This window comes from Musa acuminata, chromosome BXJ2-4 (assembly GCF_036884655.1).
Source record: "Musa acuminata AAA Group cultivar baxijiao chromosome BXJ2-4, Cavendish_Baxijiao_AAA, whole genome shotgun sequence".
Classification (NCBI taxonomy): domain Eukaryota; kingdom Viridiplantae; phylum Streptophyta; class Magnoliopsida; order Zingiberales; family Musaceae; genus Musa; species Musa acuminata.
The window spans coordinates 3882079-3897571 of NC_088341.1; the positions used below are offsets into that span (position 1 = coordinate 3882079).

At 40.7% G+C, this 15493-nt stretch overlaps 3 protein-coding genes across 5 annotated transcripts; 1 reads left to right on the forward strand and 2 right to left on the reverse strand.

The window, feature by feature from the left end:
* Positions 1–943: 943 nt before the first annotated feature.
* Positions 944–9344, forward strand: LOC103980646 (U-box domain-containing protein 44). 3 transcript variants are annotated; one of them, XR_010485807.1, is made up of 5 exons: positions 944–2430; positions 2628–2931; positions 4885–5372; positions 5651–7110; positions 8062–9344. XR_010485807.1 is itself a non-coding variant. In XM_009397100.3 (4 exons), exons 1-4 carry the CDS (start codon positions 1027–1029, stop codon positions 6647–6649), a joined length of 3195 nt encoding a protein of 1064 aa, XP_009395375.2. In that variant the 5' UTR covers positions 944–1026; the 3' UTR covers positions 6650–7203. The 3 variants fall into 3 exon arrangements, 1 of the variants encoding a protein (XP_009395375.2); XR_010485806.1 differs by having other exon boundaries at positions 8093–9344; XM_009397100.3 differs by lacking the exon at positions 8062–9344 and having other exon boundaries at positions 5651–7203.
* LOC103980644 (U-box domain-containing protein 15-like) lies at positions 7380–10702 on the reverse strand. Its single transcript, XM_009397099.3, has 4 exons — positions 10055–10702; positions 9835–9951; positions 9106–9531; positions 7380–9020 (listed from the first exon to the last, which is right to left on the reverse strand). Exons 1-4 carry the CDS (start codon positions 10391–10393, stop codon positions 7974–7976), a joined length of 1929 nt encoding a protein of 642 aa, XP_009395374.1. The 5' UTR covers positions 10394–10702; the 3' UTR covers positions 7380–7973.
* A 603-nt stretch (positions 10703–11305) lies between these two features.
* Positions 11306–13929, reverse strand: LOC103980647 (GDSL esterase/lipase At5g55050). The gene is made up of 5 exons (XM_009397101.3): positions 13627–13929; positions 12432–12562; positions 12106–12342; positions 11780–12029; positions 11306–11696 (listed from the first exon to the last, which is right to left on the reverse strand). The coding sequence occupies exons 1-5, from the start codon at positions 13856–13858 to the stop codon at positions 11476–11478; spliced, it is 1071 nt and encodes a 356-aa protein (XP_009395376.2). The 5' UTR covers positions 13859–13929; the 3' UTR covers positions 11306–11475.
* Between the last annotated feature and the right edge of the window lie 1564 nt (positions 13930–15493).

The window sequence follows — 15493 nt, forward strand, 5'->3', positions numbered from 1 at the left end:
GATATTTTTAAAAATCATATTTAATATAAATGTTGGATTTAAAAACACTTAAATATTGATGCTATCTCAAGATAGGATTAGCATTTCAACATTTATAAGATGCTAATGTATTTTTTTAATTTTAAATAAATCCCAAGGATTAGAATGTTTGGAAATATATTTGAAATGTAGATTAAATGAAATGTAAAATTTTCAAAATGATAGTAAATTTAGGTTGAAATTTATTATAATGAGCTTTGATTTCACCAAAAATATAGAGTAATTTAAAATTCATGAAATATACAACTCATTGTATAATAACAAACAAAGCTTTTGAATAAAGTTGACATATTTTTTTGTGAAAGGCTCTCTGAAATTTAATCCAAAATAATTTAATTAAAACTGTTTTGTTACGGATAAATTTAATCTGTATTTTTTCGATGAATTTTTATCAATTTTGATATTTTTTTTACTTAAATTAAGGGTTAAATACGGATGAAAATGTACATTCCATGATGGAAATATCTAAATAAGGTGAATATAATCATTACTTATTACTAATAGTTTACTATGGCTTGTATTTTTAATATTATGCTTAAAAACACTAAATAAATTAGTGTCATTGGACATGTGAATATTATCGCATTGTGATGATTCATTGCATCATATTTTAGCTTTTGATTATAATTAAGTAATCCTATGGTTTCTACGTTACCAATTTTCACATGGTTTTTTAATATAAAATAATTCATAATTATTTTTGTTTTGTTAGAATCGATTTTGTAGAATAATTACTTTTTATATTTTTATGAAGATAATAATATTAGTTATTTTCTTAATATATAAAACATAATAATATTATACATACATTATTAGAACGTTGGCCCATTTGCACACCTTTAACACGTTGTGTCATCTATACATACGATAACAATACATACATAAATGATTGGGGAGGGGCGGCGAACAAAGCAGTAAACTCCGGTGTCCGCATAGCACTCCGTGCGCGATCCCATCTCCTCCAATCGCAGAGGACCAACACTATGAATGACTCCATTGCTGCACACATCTGCCCTTTGTTCTTCTCCTCCTCCTCTCTCAACGCTGACCGCTGACCCTATCGCTTACTCCTTTCTTGCGTCTTTTCTTGGCAGAGTAGAGCGGCTTCTTCTCCGCTGGACCGGCAGCAACTGCTTAGGAGACAGCGGGAAGATGGCCACGGCGGAGCCGATCATGAACGCCTCCCTCGTCCCGGACTCCGAGCTCATTTCTCGGGCCGTCCAGGCCGCCTATGGGACCATCCGCGCCGCCCGTGACGTCCTCGTCGAGCGCCACAGCTTTGCCGAGCTGGCCGCCTACCTGGACCGCGTCGTCCCCATCCTCGACCAGCTGAAGGCCACGACGCCCGCCGCGAACCGTGACGGCACCCTCGCCGACGCCGCTGGGATCCTCGCCCGCGAGGTCGAGGCCGCCCGGGCTCTCGCCCTCGATTGCGGCAAGCGCAACCGCATCTATCTCCTCCTCAACTGCCGCCGCATCGTCACCCGCCTTGAGTCCGCCACCAGGGAGATCGGCCGCGCCATTAGCCTCCTCCCCCTCACTTCCCTCGATCTCTCCTCCGCGATCCGCGACGAGGCCAAGCTTCTCAGCGATTCCATGGTCCGGGCCGAGTTCCGGGCCGCCGCCGCCGAGGAGGAAACCCTGCGAAAGTTGGAGTCGGCCATCCAGGAGCACAACTCCGACCGGTCCTACGCGAACAGCCTGCTGGCCCTCATCGCGGACGCCGTGGGGATCTCCAAGGACCGTACCGTTCTCAAGAAGGAGTTCGCGGAGTTCAAGGAGGAGGTAGCGGAGGCCAAGCTGCGGAAGGACCTCGCGGAGGCGATTCAGATGGATCAGATCATTGCCCTGCTCTCTAGGGCGGACGCCACCTCGTCATTCAAGGAGAAGGAGGTGAAGTATTACAGCAAGAGGAACTCGTTGGGGAGCCAGCCATTGGAGCCCCTACAGTCCTTCTACTGCCCCATCACCCGTGACGTGATGGAGGATCCCGTGGAGACTTCTTCTGGGCAGACCTTCGAGAGGAGCGCGATTGAGAGGTGGTTCGCGGACGGCAACACCACTTGTCCGCTCACCATGACACCTCTCAACACCGGCTTCCTTCGGCATAACATCACTCTTAGGAAGTCCATCGAGGAGTGGAAGGAGAGGAACAACATCATAATTATCTCTTCGATGAAGTCCAAGCTCAGTTTGGACGACGAGGTGGTGCTCAGGAGCTTGGCCCAGCTGCAGGAGCTCTGTGAGGAGAAATTTTCGAATAGGGAGTGTGTGGTGATGGAGGATTACTTGCCAATTCTTGTCGGATTGCTTGGAAGGAATAACTCACAGATAAGGAATCACACACTCTATATTCTTCGATTATTGGTGGAAGATAGCGATGATAACAGGGTAAGGTTTCATTCCAAAAATATCTATGATTGCCTTACTAATAATATCTAGGTTGGTACCAAGATGCCTGTGATCCTTTTGGTACGGTGTAAACATTTCAATTTGTGTTGTTCACATGATAAGGATGATGGCTGCTAGTAAAGTAGTAATAGCTCCTGAAATCATCAAAAGTGAAATTCTAGAATAGTTTGCTGCAGGAAAAAATAGCTGAAGTGGACAATGCCATTCAATCCGTTGTGAAATCTCTTGCACGGCGCACCGATGAACGTAAAGCAGCAGTAGCGTTGCTGTTGGAGCTATCAAAAAATAATGCAATTTGCGGCCATATCGGAAAGGTACAAGGCTGCATTCTTCTACTAGTGACAATTATAAACAGTGATAACAACCAAGCTGCTGATGATGCTAGAGAGCTTTTGGAGAATCTTTCTTTTCTAGATGACAACGTAGTGCTGATGGCAAAGGCTAACTATTTTCAGCCACTGCTCCGGTGTCTTAACTCAGGTACTTTTTTTTTATCTGGTTTTCTGGTTATTTAATCTTGAAATTGTTATTTGTTTACTCTTTCAAGACTACATTTTTATTCTAGAAATCATGATCATGACATAATTTCTTTGTGTTCTAATATTGGTTTCTTCATACAAAATTTTTATTGTTTAAGAGAGTAGCTTCCTTTATTGAAGACTTAATTAACCATTTCCTTTGCCTTTTCATCAACTGGTGAACATAAAGCAATTATTTCTTATAGTAGGATTTTTGTATTTGTCCAGAAGTTATCCCATTGTCTACTGTCCAGATGTTATTGCATGGCAATTATGTGCTTATTATTTTGTGTTCCTGTTTACTTAGTAATTCCTTACATTGATGCCTCTAATCATATTGAAAACTGTGCATCTTAATTTTCTAAATTTCTGTCTTGTTAAGACTAGCACCCTTCCTATGCAAAAGTAAATATTTTGTTCTTCAAACAAAGATTTATTTTCAAAAAAGAAAGTAAAATGGGACCAATTGATGGGGAGTGGAGAATACTCGGAGAGGATGGGAAATAGGAAAGCAGAGTATCAGGGCTTCAAACGAGAAAGTATAATAACAGAAGTATGAACGGAAGTAATTCATATAGTGCACATTTGTCTAATTTTAGCCTTCTACACGATGAGATGATAGGTTATAGAAGTGACCATTTTGTTGATTATGCTGAGACTTAAATCAATGACCTATCTCTTCTTCTGCAATCTCTGAGCAAGAAAGATTCATCCTAAAATACTGTCAGCATCTACAGCGGTGGATTTCTATCACTGATGACTTTCTAGCTCAACATTGTCATCGACTCTGCTACTTTCTTGCAATAAACCTAGTAAACGGGTCTTTCATGATAGGAGCCTAGAATTATTCATATATGATGAAGGTACGATATCACCATATTGAGAAAATGATACTAATGGGAGACATGCAACTGATAAGGAGAATGGTTCCAGTCTGAGTTCATTTATTTTGCAAGATTCAACCCCATTAAAAAATCATTTAAGCATTATAGGTTAATTTTCACTCCAAATTTTTTAAAGAATTAATATTTGATCATGTGTAATTATTTGAAAAATCATTGATTCTTCTTGAGTAAATCTTTCTGTATTTCTCTTTGATTCGTGTTTCTCACTTTGTATCAATGCCCATCGTTGCCTTTCCTCATTCTCCTTTCTTATTTCGTATTTGTGAAGCCCTTTGCACGTTGACTTGCCCCATTACCTTAAGAAGATTCTATAGGATGGGTACATGTAACAATCAGATGTAGTTATCACCATACAGTATCTGAAATTTGCAGTATCATTACTCTCTTCTATATGTGCTTACCATACAGTAGCAGTCCACAATTTTTTAAATTATTTAACCTTAAAGTAAGTTGCTGTACTTGGCCATTCACGTAACGAGTAAATTTAAGTTTTTCTTTCAATTCACAGGCAAATTGATTACAATTGTCTTCTTCCTCTACATTCCTTGAGTTATAAATAAGATTTCATTATTTTATTCTAATCAGAAAGGATTTACCAAGATTGGATAAATAGTTAAAAAATATTGTCTTCTGGGTTCTTCTCTAGATTTTGTTGCTTTCTCATTTTTCCGTTAATACTACACTTATGAATCCATCTAATTCCTTATCAAGGTACTTTTTCTGGGATGTTTTTCCTCAATATGAAACAGAACATTCGTCAAGCCTTTTTGTATCATAAATTCAAGGGATAGTTTTCGCCAAAAATAAAGCAGTCTGGCATGAAGTTCTTTGTTTGTTGTCTAAGAAACGTAGATGAGTAAATGTTTTCTTACCTACTCCATCAAAACTTCTATGATTATATGAGGTCTTTCTGAAATGATTTAGATGTTTTTTGCAACTTACTCTTTGTAAAAATATAAGCATGAAAGATTACCTTATATTTTTCAAGTACTCAGAATTTAGATTTTCAGGTCCAGAGTATTTGAAAATGAAAATGGTAAAAGCATTAGCTGAAATGGAATTAACTGATCATAGCAAGGAGACCTTGTTTAAAGAGGGAGCATTGCAGCCACTTCTTCAGATGCTCTCATTAAGTGATGCAGATGGAAAAAGAATGGCCATTAAGGCTATTCAGAAACTCTCCAGCTTTGGTCCTAATGGTTTACAGATCATCAGGGACGGAGCAATTTCACCACTTCTTGACCTACTATTCCAGGCAATACCAGCATCTTCCAATCTAAGAGACCAAGTTGCAGCTACTATTTTGAATATCACTGTATCAGCCGCTGCCTTGCAAACCAATGAAGCCCTGAGTATTCTGAAATCAGATGCTGAAATTTCTCGGCTCTTTTCCTTGGTGATGCTGACTGGGCCAACTATACAACAAAGCATTCTAGGAACATTTTATGCGCTGTGCCAGCTTCCATCAGCGAAGGACATGAGAACTAAGTTGAGGCAGGTAACTATTTGTCCAAGCCATCTTCATGAAAGCATGGCAATTAAGTTATTTTATTATATTCATTGTACAAATTCAATTTCTGAAATTTTATTTTTATCAGTTCATCTCCTTTTCTGTTCTTTTCTTGTTCTGAACTCCCTACATAAGACGTATAGTTTCATTTATTATTCCAGAAATAATCTACAGTATCTAGTCTTATCCCACTGACGAAAACATTGTTCTCTTTTAGCATTTTTCGAGATTATTTTGTAATCTTGATTTTTTTTGGTTTCATGCAGTTTTCTGCAGTCCAATTATTAATTTCACAATGTGAGCACAGAGATCTTTCTGTAAGAGCAAGTGCTGTTAAACTGCTATCTTGCCTCATGGAAGACGGAGATGATAATGTGTCAGCTGAAAGTGTTACTCAAAGGTGTCTGGAGACTTTGCTTTCCATTATCAAAACCTCTAAGGATGAGGAAGAGGTAGCTGCTGCATTGAGAATCATTTCTGATCTTCCTATAGGGTACACCCATGTAACTCGATGGATTGCAGATGCTGGAGCAATAACAGTATTTGTCAGTTATATTAGAGATGCAAAGCTTAGTGGGCCCTTCAGGAATAAGTTAATAGAGAATGCTCTTCGAGTTTTGTGCCGTTTCACAATGTCAACAAATCCAGAATGCCAGAAAATAGCCGCTAAGTCTGGATTGATCCCCTTGCTTGTCCAGTTGTTGGGATCTGGCACTCCAGCTGCAAAACGATATGCAGCTACTTTGCTATGTCAGTTTTCAGAGAGTTCACTCAGCCTGAGCAGGCTGGTAGAGCGACATGGAGGTTTCTGGTGCTTTGCACCCCCACCTGAAATACGATGCCCAGTGCACAATGGTGTTTGTTCAGCGGAGACATCATATTGTCTTTTGGAAGCAGATGCCATAGGACCACTTCTGAGTTTGCTTGGAGACTCAGATTCCAGCATTTGTGATGCCGCTCTAAGTGCACTCTCAACACTCATAGAGGGCGAAAGGCTGCAAAGTGGCAGCAAGGTACTTCATGAGTCAAATGGCATTGCACCCATTGTAAAAGTTCTGAGCTCTCGGTCAACTGAGTTGCAAGAGAAGGCACTTAACGTTTTAGAGAGGATTTTTCGACTGCAAGAGTATAAGCGGATCTATGGTGCTTTAGCACAGATGCCTTTGGTTGACATAACTCAAAGAAGCAACGGTCCTGTTCGAGCTTTGGCAGCTAGAATACTTGCTCATTTGGATGTGCTTCATGATCAATCTTCCTATTTCTAAGAGGCAGTTATTTAGATGCCAGGATAAAGCTCAGTTCCAACTGAGTGGTATATCCACAAAAGTTCAGTTCAACATTCCATGCTTCATTTGGGTCACATGATAACTTGGAAAGGGATGAATGTGGTTTGTATCACGTTAAAGCCATCTGGAGGACTTGGTGAGACAATTCTCATTGAGCACACCGAAACAAGAAAGCTAGCCAGTGCGTGCTCCTATCACACACATCAATGCTGTTTTTATGTGGAAAAGAAAGAAAACCAAGTTCACCCTGACAAAACTTTCAGCATGATAGCTCACATTTGTCGCACAATCTAACCGCTTAGAGCTTTTGACATGGTTGAAGAAAGATATTGGGTAGCACGGTGTTTCTCAACTTGGCGACTGTTAAAGCTATCGGTTATTTCTTTAGGAAGGAACCAGAAGTTTTATGTACAATGTTGCACATGCAATCCACATTTCAGGTATCTTCAACTTCTAGCCCATTCTTTGAAGAGTCAACGTAAATTTGCTTCTTCATGAATGAATAAAATGTGTCTATTTTGTTTCTTCTTCAACATTCTATTTTGAGATTATTGATAAATTTATGCCCATATGAAGCTAATGATGCCTATCTCAACATGCTGATTGCTGATATTAGGTGTGAAAATTTTCATACCTTGTTCTATCATCTAATATTTGTTTTCATGTTAGAACGACTCTATCTTTGACATTGTCTTGTGACTATGGATGCTGCTTTGTTGCCATGTTTACACATGAGTAGGATTCAGTTCCATATCTTATCTGAGAATTGCTTGCGCATAAAATAGTGAGGGCAATGAGGAAAGGGCTCCGATATTAGTGTTGTAGAAGCTACACTGTGGTCTCAGAAAAATAAAGAGAATCATAAATACATGTACGGTAGTTCATAAAAAGAATCACAAATAACTGGAGGGATAATTAAATACTTACAATGTGAGAAACATAACACCACATAGTAAGAAAGAAAAGATCTTTAAGAGCAGCTAAGATAAAAGGAATCATTGCACTATAAGCTGTTCTATCTATTTGACAGCTGAAGAGGAACAATGATTCAGTATCACAGATGGTATAACTATGATGATCACACGCTTCCTCCACACATTACATCATATTATATAACAGACGACAATTGAACATACTGTGTCAGCATATACATAGAACTAGGCGTGCTTTTTTACTTCTAAAAACTCTTGAGGAATACTTTAGATCCGATGAAATCATAAGACGAAAGCGACTTACTTATATGCCCGCTTGGTACGAGGGTAATAGTCCCTCATGACCAGTAGATGAGGATTTCCAAGCTTCGCTAACCCTCCTTGCACTTGTTTATAAGCGGAAAAAGGGACTTCGCCTTCCTCTTTGCTCGATTAGTTCCACTTTTCTCTACCTCACAGACATGCTCATACACCCCCAACCGTAGCGCAGCTGAGACCAAAGAAGAATTATGAGTACCCAATTCAAGAAGTACGGAGAGTGCACATTCCTTGTTCTTGGGGGTGCCTTCTTTTATCAGCTGCACGACGGTTTCAATGAAAGGAAGCTGCCCTATGGCAGTGTGGCCATCAGGATGTGATGCCAGAAGAAGGAAGATCGAGAGGGCTTCATCCACCATGCCAAGGTTCTTGTCACACAGTACATTAAGCAGAGGAGCCACTATTCCTGCATCGATAGCTCTAGCCTTGTTCCCATAGTTCAGAACCAGATTAAAGAGTGCAGTGGCAGCATCCTTCTTCCCCCTAATGGTCCCATCCCGCAGAAGATCCACCAATGGAGGAATGCCATTCATGTTCCCTATCATCACCTTGTTCTCTTCAAGCATTGACAAACTGAACAAGGCTGTGGCCGAGTTCTCTTTAGCCTCAACCGTGCCGCTCTTCAAGATTTCAATTATAGCAGGAATTGCTCCTTCTTTGGCTATGATTCTTTTGTTCCTCTCATCGATCGACAAGTTCAACAGAGCCGTGACAGTGTGTTCTTGGATCTTCGAATCGGGATAAGGTATCAGGCCGACCAGAGCAGGTATTCCACCATGCTTAGCGATCAAAATCCTGTTATCAGGATTCTCCTTGGAGAGCATGCGGATCTTCTTCACTGCCTTCCGCTGCACATCAAGATGAATGGAGGACAAATCTCTCACCAATGAAGGGATCTCTTCCTTTTGCTCTAAATGATCAGAGTCCTGGTCTGCATCTCTTTTCAACAGCTCAACTTGGTTCTTCTCACACCACTGCATGATCAAGTTACGAAGAGCATAGTTTGGAGCTAAAGAGAGGTGAGCCAAAGTTTGTCTAGTCTTTGGGCAATTTCGATGACCTGCATCCAGCCACTTCTGTATGCTTCTTCGTTCATATGTCTGTGAGAACGGAGGAAAGAGCAGTTAGCAAAGATTACCTTATCACAAGACTCAAAAACAACATAATTGGAGCAACTTGAAGCACCTGTCCTGTTGCAACAATGACAGGATCCGACATGATCTCCAGAGATACAGGACAGAGGAAGTCATTTGGAATCATCAACGATGGACACTTCTCGAGGTATTTAGGCAAGGTGACGTCGCTTAACCCTTTAGAATCTTCGACTCCTGCAACTCGTTTAAATTTATTGAGCAGATCCATGATCTGCTGTGTACTGTCTGCATTTGCCCCACATCTTTCTTTGATGAGCTTTTTGATGGCCATTGTTTCAGCTCTTAAATCTGGTAGAGTTTGCAACTCCAACTTTTTCGCTAGCCTTTCAAGTATGGCTCCATCTGCGTTCCTGTCGTCCCTTTTTGAGAGCACAACCATCAAATCCATGGCAAGCTCCATGTCTTGAGTGTCGATTCTCCTCTTAGCTCTTCTTAGTTGCAAACTCATCAATTCAACCTCGAGAAAAAAAAGAAACAAAAAGAAGTGAGAATGAAAAGCTATCCATGTTGAATTTAAAAAGTAGTAATCTATGATGTTAAAAAAAAAAATATCGATTCCTTTTATCTTTTTTGGGTGCTTAATTAGAGATATTTATCCTTCTTCGTTTGGGTATACTTTTTGAGTTTTGTGAAAAGCATTTAGAATTATTGACAATTCAATCAAATCTTTAAGACATAAAAACAAAAATTAAGCCTATTTAATATATTGAAATAATTCAGTAGAGCAATTAACATCAGCAACTTAGGAAAAGATGGCTACCTGTTCTTTGACTTCATCCGAAATAACAAGCGCATCATACGGCATGCCCTCTAATGCCTGATTCATTCTGTCATATACCATATGAAACCTCCCCATTACCGCCTCACTCTCCAATGCCTAAAAACCACCAGAAGTAGAGAGACAGAAAGGACTCAGATCAAATAGGAACTCAGAACACGAAAGGGTTTTGGAGATCATGAACATCACACGAAGCGCAAACCAGATAGATCTTGCTCCCGTCGTGGCAGCACCTCAGCAACTTCCTGGCAGCGGAGAACGCCTTAAGCAGGCCACAAAGCCGGGCGTAGGCGGCGTCGGGGATAGGGTACTCGAGGTCCTGCAACTCCTCCAGCAGCGGCGCCACCAGCTTCATCCGCCGCACCAGGTTGAAGGACTCCTTCCGCTGCGTCCGCCGGTACTCCCCGAATGACCCAACGGAGTCGATGATCTCCAAGAGCTCCCCGACCAGGTCGGCCACGTCGTGCTCCTCCCCCTCCTCTCTTCCTGCGCCGGCCGCCATCGCCGCGGGGTTGGTCTTCTCCCCCTCCACGTCTCCCATGCTAAGACTAGGTTCAGTAGTTGGAACAAGGAACGGAGGAGGTCGGGTCGATCATGGGGACGACGACTGGAGGGCTGGCGCACAAGAAACCCCAATCCGAACGCTTGTTTCCAAATTTGTACCGGAGAAGGTTTCGGAGAGACGACGGATGGAGAATAATTCTCGCGCGCGCTTCCGCTTCCGCTTCGATGATATAAGAATAAAGGAGGGGATGTTTACCACCCGTTGGTTCGTTGGAGTTCTGCGAGAGGGGACGACTCCGGAAAGCATCGGAGCAACCTGCAGCTATAATTAGTCTGTTGCCGGTTTGGAGCTGTTGGTAGGCCGTTAGCACCGTAACGCCCATCAAACTAGAAACTAAATCACCGCCAGTAATTCGATTTTACATAAAATAGATAGATGTATTTTTCATTTTTTGTAAATATATTTGATAGAAAAACATATTTAGGAAATTATGAATAGAACAGTGTCATCCGATAAAGATGAATTACTAAATAATTTTCTTAGTGAATTGCCACTTATATGATTAAGATGACTGCATCTCATCCAAATTTATATCTCTTGGGATATTTCTCAAGGTCATGATTTTTCTTTCTCTTAGATTGAATGAAAGTTTCATTTCATAATTTTTAAATTTCTAAAATAATATAATCTAAAATTATAATATTATCAAAATAATTTAGTGAGAAATCAATATTATTTGTATTTCTATAAGGTGGAATTTATTTATTTCTATAATTTTTTATAGTCGTCACTATTCATATTATTAGTCAAATTCATACTTTTTATTTGGATTTATCGGTTTTATCTTTTCAGAGTGAGCTCCAAAAAGATCACTAGGATAAGAAAAACTTGACGAACTTATAAACCCTTAGTTCTTATATTCCTCGATCAATATGAGACTTAATAATCTTATCACTATAAACCCTTAGTTCTTATTGATAGTGGAAATCATAAGATCTCCGAGCATAGCATAGCATGCTACAAACAAAGTGACGATCTTAATCCTATCACTGTTTATTCCGAAACAACATGCTGCTTGCTGTTCATTCCCTGAAACATGGATGAAAGATGAGCCATCATCACTCCTCCACCAGCTGCTTCAGATTGATGGGAGCAGCAAACTCCAAGGAGCCACCGTAAAACGCCAACCCCGCCCTCGCCGACGTCGCATGCGTCGGGTGGATCCTATCCCAGAAAACGTACTGGTTGCGGTTCCCGCAGTAGGTGGTGTTCGGCGAGCAACCCACTTCTGCTCCCAGCTTCCCGCCTCCGCAGCATGCGCTCTTCACATCCTTGTACCCTAAACAAGCACGAACGTACGCTACTCGTCAGATGATATGATCTCGCGGAAGCATTAATGTGGTAGCAGTCGAAGTTACGTACCGACGCCCGCGGGATCGGCAATCATGCTGAGAACGACGTTGTAAGAGCTTCCGATCGTGTACCTCATGCCGTCCAACTCGGAGGAGAGGTTGGCCAAGAGAAGCTTGATTCGGTCGTTTACGCCCTTGGCCAAGTCGTTGAGTCCGTCGATGCATGCTCCTAAGGGATGCTGGCTTCTCGAGTACGGACAGCACCCGATGGGCGGCACGTCGATGAGCGCGAACTTCCTCGCTCCAAGATCATACAGCGCCTGCCGACGACAGAGAAGGAGTGATCGTAAGATGTGGGTCGGAGCATTAATCACGTCTAGTTTGAACAGTGTGCACCTTCAGATGGATGCTGTAGTTAGCCACCATGGCATCGTAGAACTGTTGCGTCTCGGCAGCGCTGGGAGAGCTGTTGGTGGCGAAGAAGAAGGCGAAGACGTCGTTGCCGCCGGAGCTGATGAGGAAGACGGATCGGGACAGCAGATATTTCGCCCTGGACGCGTTGGTATGCGACACGATGTTCGATGCGAGCGCTGCAAAGTCTTGTACTTGCTTTGTCATGGTTATCGTGCTCCCCTGATGGATCGGGACGGAATGCAGGGGTGATCAAACGAAGGAGGAGATGGCCAAGCGAAAGAAAGATCATGAGCGGCATGCATGCTTACTGTGGTGTCGAGAATTCCGGATCCACCAGACGCAAAGTTGACGCCTCTCAGGCCTCTCAGGATTGGCGTGTGGGTTTCGTTGACGATGGAAAGATACGGCGGCGGGCTCCTTCGGAAACCCATATGGATTGCTGCACATACACGTCCAAGACAACAATCGTTCATACAGCAAGAAAGCGGAACACAGTGGACAACACGTCACACGAAAGCAACTTGAAACTCCACACATGGTTGGTAAACAGCACCCATCAGTTTTGTTGTGTTGCGATCTCATCAGGCGTGGTGATGGAACGTTCCCTACTGGACTGGTTTTTACCATATAGAAAGATAAGGCTTGCTCACTTTCTGATCTCTTGCATCATCCTTTTGTCTTCATCATGAGCAGCTGTGCATGGTGAGTGACTTCCACTATGAGCTTTGGTAGAGTTTGTTTGTAGGTCATGAAAGATGGTATAAAGATGTCATCTCGGTCATTCATTTATCTCAGAGAAACGATGAACTTGTAACTAAAGCCATGTCCATTAATGGCATAAAAGTTGCAGGCTTTCACCACCCTTAACTAAGTTACATCAAGTACAGCTTGCTGGGTTATATCACACTATAAAAGAACCTATGATTCCTTCCTTAATACACACACTGTAGCATCTCATTCTTCATGTGCAGACTCCTTTTTCTTTAATACAGACCATTCTTTATCTTGCAAAGACATGCTTTTCCAGTGGCTCTGTGACTCCTTTTCTATACAATGGATCATCTCAAGAAATCCATATCATCTTTTGATCATGTCAACCAATCTAACAGTTCATCAGTTCATGTCAACCATGTCCATTAACCGCGGTTCGATTTCAGTTCTTGATTTTAAAATATTAGAATCGATGATTTCGGTTTCAAATCGATTAAATAGATAAAAATAAAAAAAAATATAATAGTATAAAACTGAAACTAAAATTTAGATTTAAAATTTACTTTAATTTTTTTCTTCTAAAAATAAAAATCAGTAGATCAAACTAAACCAGCGATTGTCATTCCGAACCGAAACCATCTGGAAGCGCGGCCACCCCTACCCATGACCCTTGTGTTCTTGTGCTTCTTCTATGTCGATGGACATTGCTCGGCTAAACAAACACTATCATAGGAGAACTACTTACATATGAGCTCAAAAGCATGATCATGATATCAAGGAAGGCGGACGTACCCATGAAATCGACGCCGTTGTAGCCGTTGCTGAACCTTCCGGTCGGCCTCTGGTGCGGGAAGTCAATTCCGTAGTGAGGGAAGTTTGCCTTGGCGTCATCTCCCGGCAAGTAGTTGTTGTTGCCGACGTCCGCCGTGGAGTCGCCGAAGACGTAAACCGCGGGAACCTTCGGCTCGGCGGAGACGACGACAGCAAGGAGGAGGAGGAGAAGGAGAAGAAGGACCGGCCTCATCGCCGCTGCAGCAATTATTGGCCTCTCTACTTTGCGCAGGGTGGAGGGGGGGGGGGCCTCTCCTTTGTGGTGGGGGAGGCATTTATAGAGAAACGTCAAGAGGAACTCCTCATTATGGCGCATACTTTGTCTTCTTACATGACGGCGAAATGCCAGTGTGAACTGTGAACGTTGACCGTGGACTTTGACTCGATCCGCTCACGTTTGTAGCCGAAAGGCCATTTCATCTACGTGTCATTGGAAATTTGATGGAAATACATTATGCATTATACATTAAACGAATGTAGAATTTGAATATATTGACACATTTGTTTAGAATCGATATAATAGTTTATCGTAGCAAAAGCAAATCATTATTTATGGGGATTAATTAGAGACACTTATTCATTGTCCACATTATTAAAATAACATCTTGAATTGTAATCAAATAATAATAATAATAATAAAACTGAATTAAATATGCAAGAGCTTAACTGTTGTAGTTGTCGAGCTGTCGACTGGTAGGTGTTAACCATATAGCATCAAGATATTGACTACATGATGGATAGATATCGATTATATAACACTAGATAATCAACTATGTGATTGGTATGTATTGATCACATAAGGTATCGATTATATCATTATTCTACGCCTCGCAACAAAAATATCTCTGTTTTTGTTTTTGCATTAGTGTCTCAATTTTATTTAACAAATTTTTATATCTTTTTATTTTTCAAATCAATCATAATATTTATTTAAAACTACAAAATAAAATATTTATGAATCGGTACAGTATAAAGACGAGATAAATAAAAATAAAAAAACAAAGTAATAAAATAATATTTCACATCACGATTCTTCTTATGACCCATTCGGATCACGCGACCCACTATTTAAATCCTATAACATCAATGACACTCCGCAACGAATTGGTCTTAATAAATACTTAGTCGGAGTCAATATCGGTGGCTAATTAATTAATAAAGTATATATATTTATATATATATTTTTTAATTAATAAGATTGAGTTCATGTCGAGATGTGGTGTACCAATTAAAGTGCTTTTGGGACTTTATAGCTTACTAAAATGGATCAAGTGCTCGGCCAGGCTGTGCTCACTGTGAACTCGGACCGCCTTCCATCTGTGATCGCAAATAAAAGACTAAGCTGGCAAAAATCATTAGATTATATGATAAATTATAGAACAAGAATAATGTAGCCCGATATGGTTCTCCATATATGATTAGGTACTATTGTGAGGGTCACTCAAATGAAAAATGCACATCTCTTTCAATCATTCTCACACTTAAAATGGAGATTTCATTGTCAAAGCCTTCTCAAGGACTAGGATTGATGAGCTTTTTTTATGTGTAGTAACTTTTCTTCTACTTGGATCCTCTATAGAGTCATTTTCTTTGCATTTTAATTATGAGGAGATTCATAAAATATAAAGGTTTATGAAAGAGTTTCTATGTTTATTAGAAACCATTTCTTAATAGAACATCTAACTTTAAATGGCAACAAAAAAATAAACAGCTACATATATAAGAAAGAATAAACACTTCTCAAGAAATCTTCCCATGCGCTTTAGCATTTAATTATGGACATTATGAATATGAAATATATTTTGAGGTGTTCATAGAACTCCATATC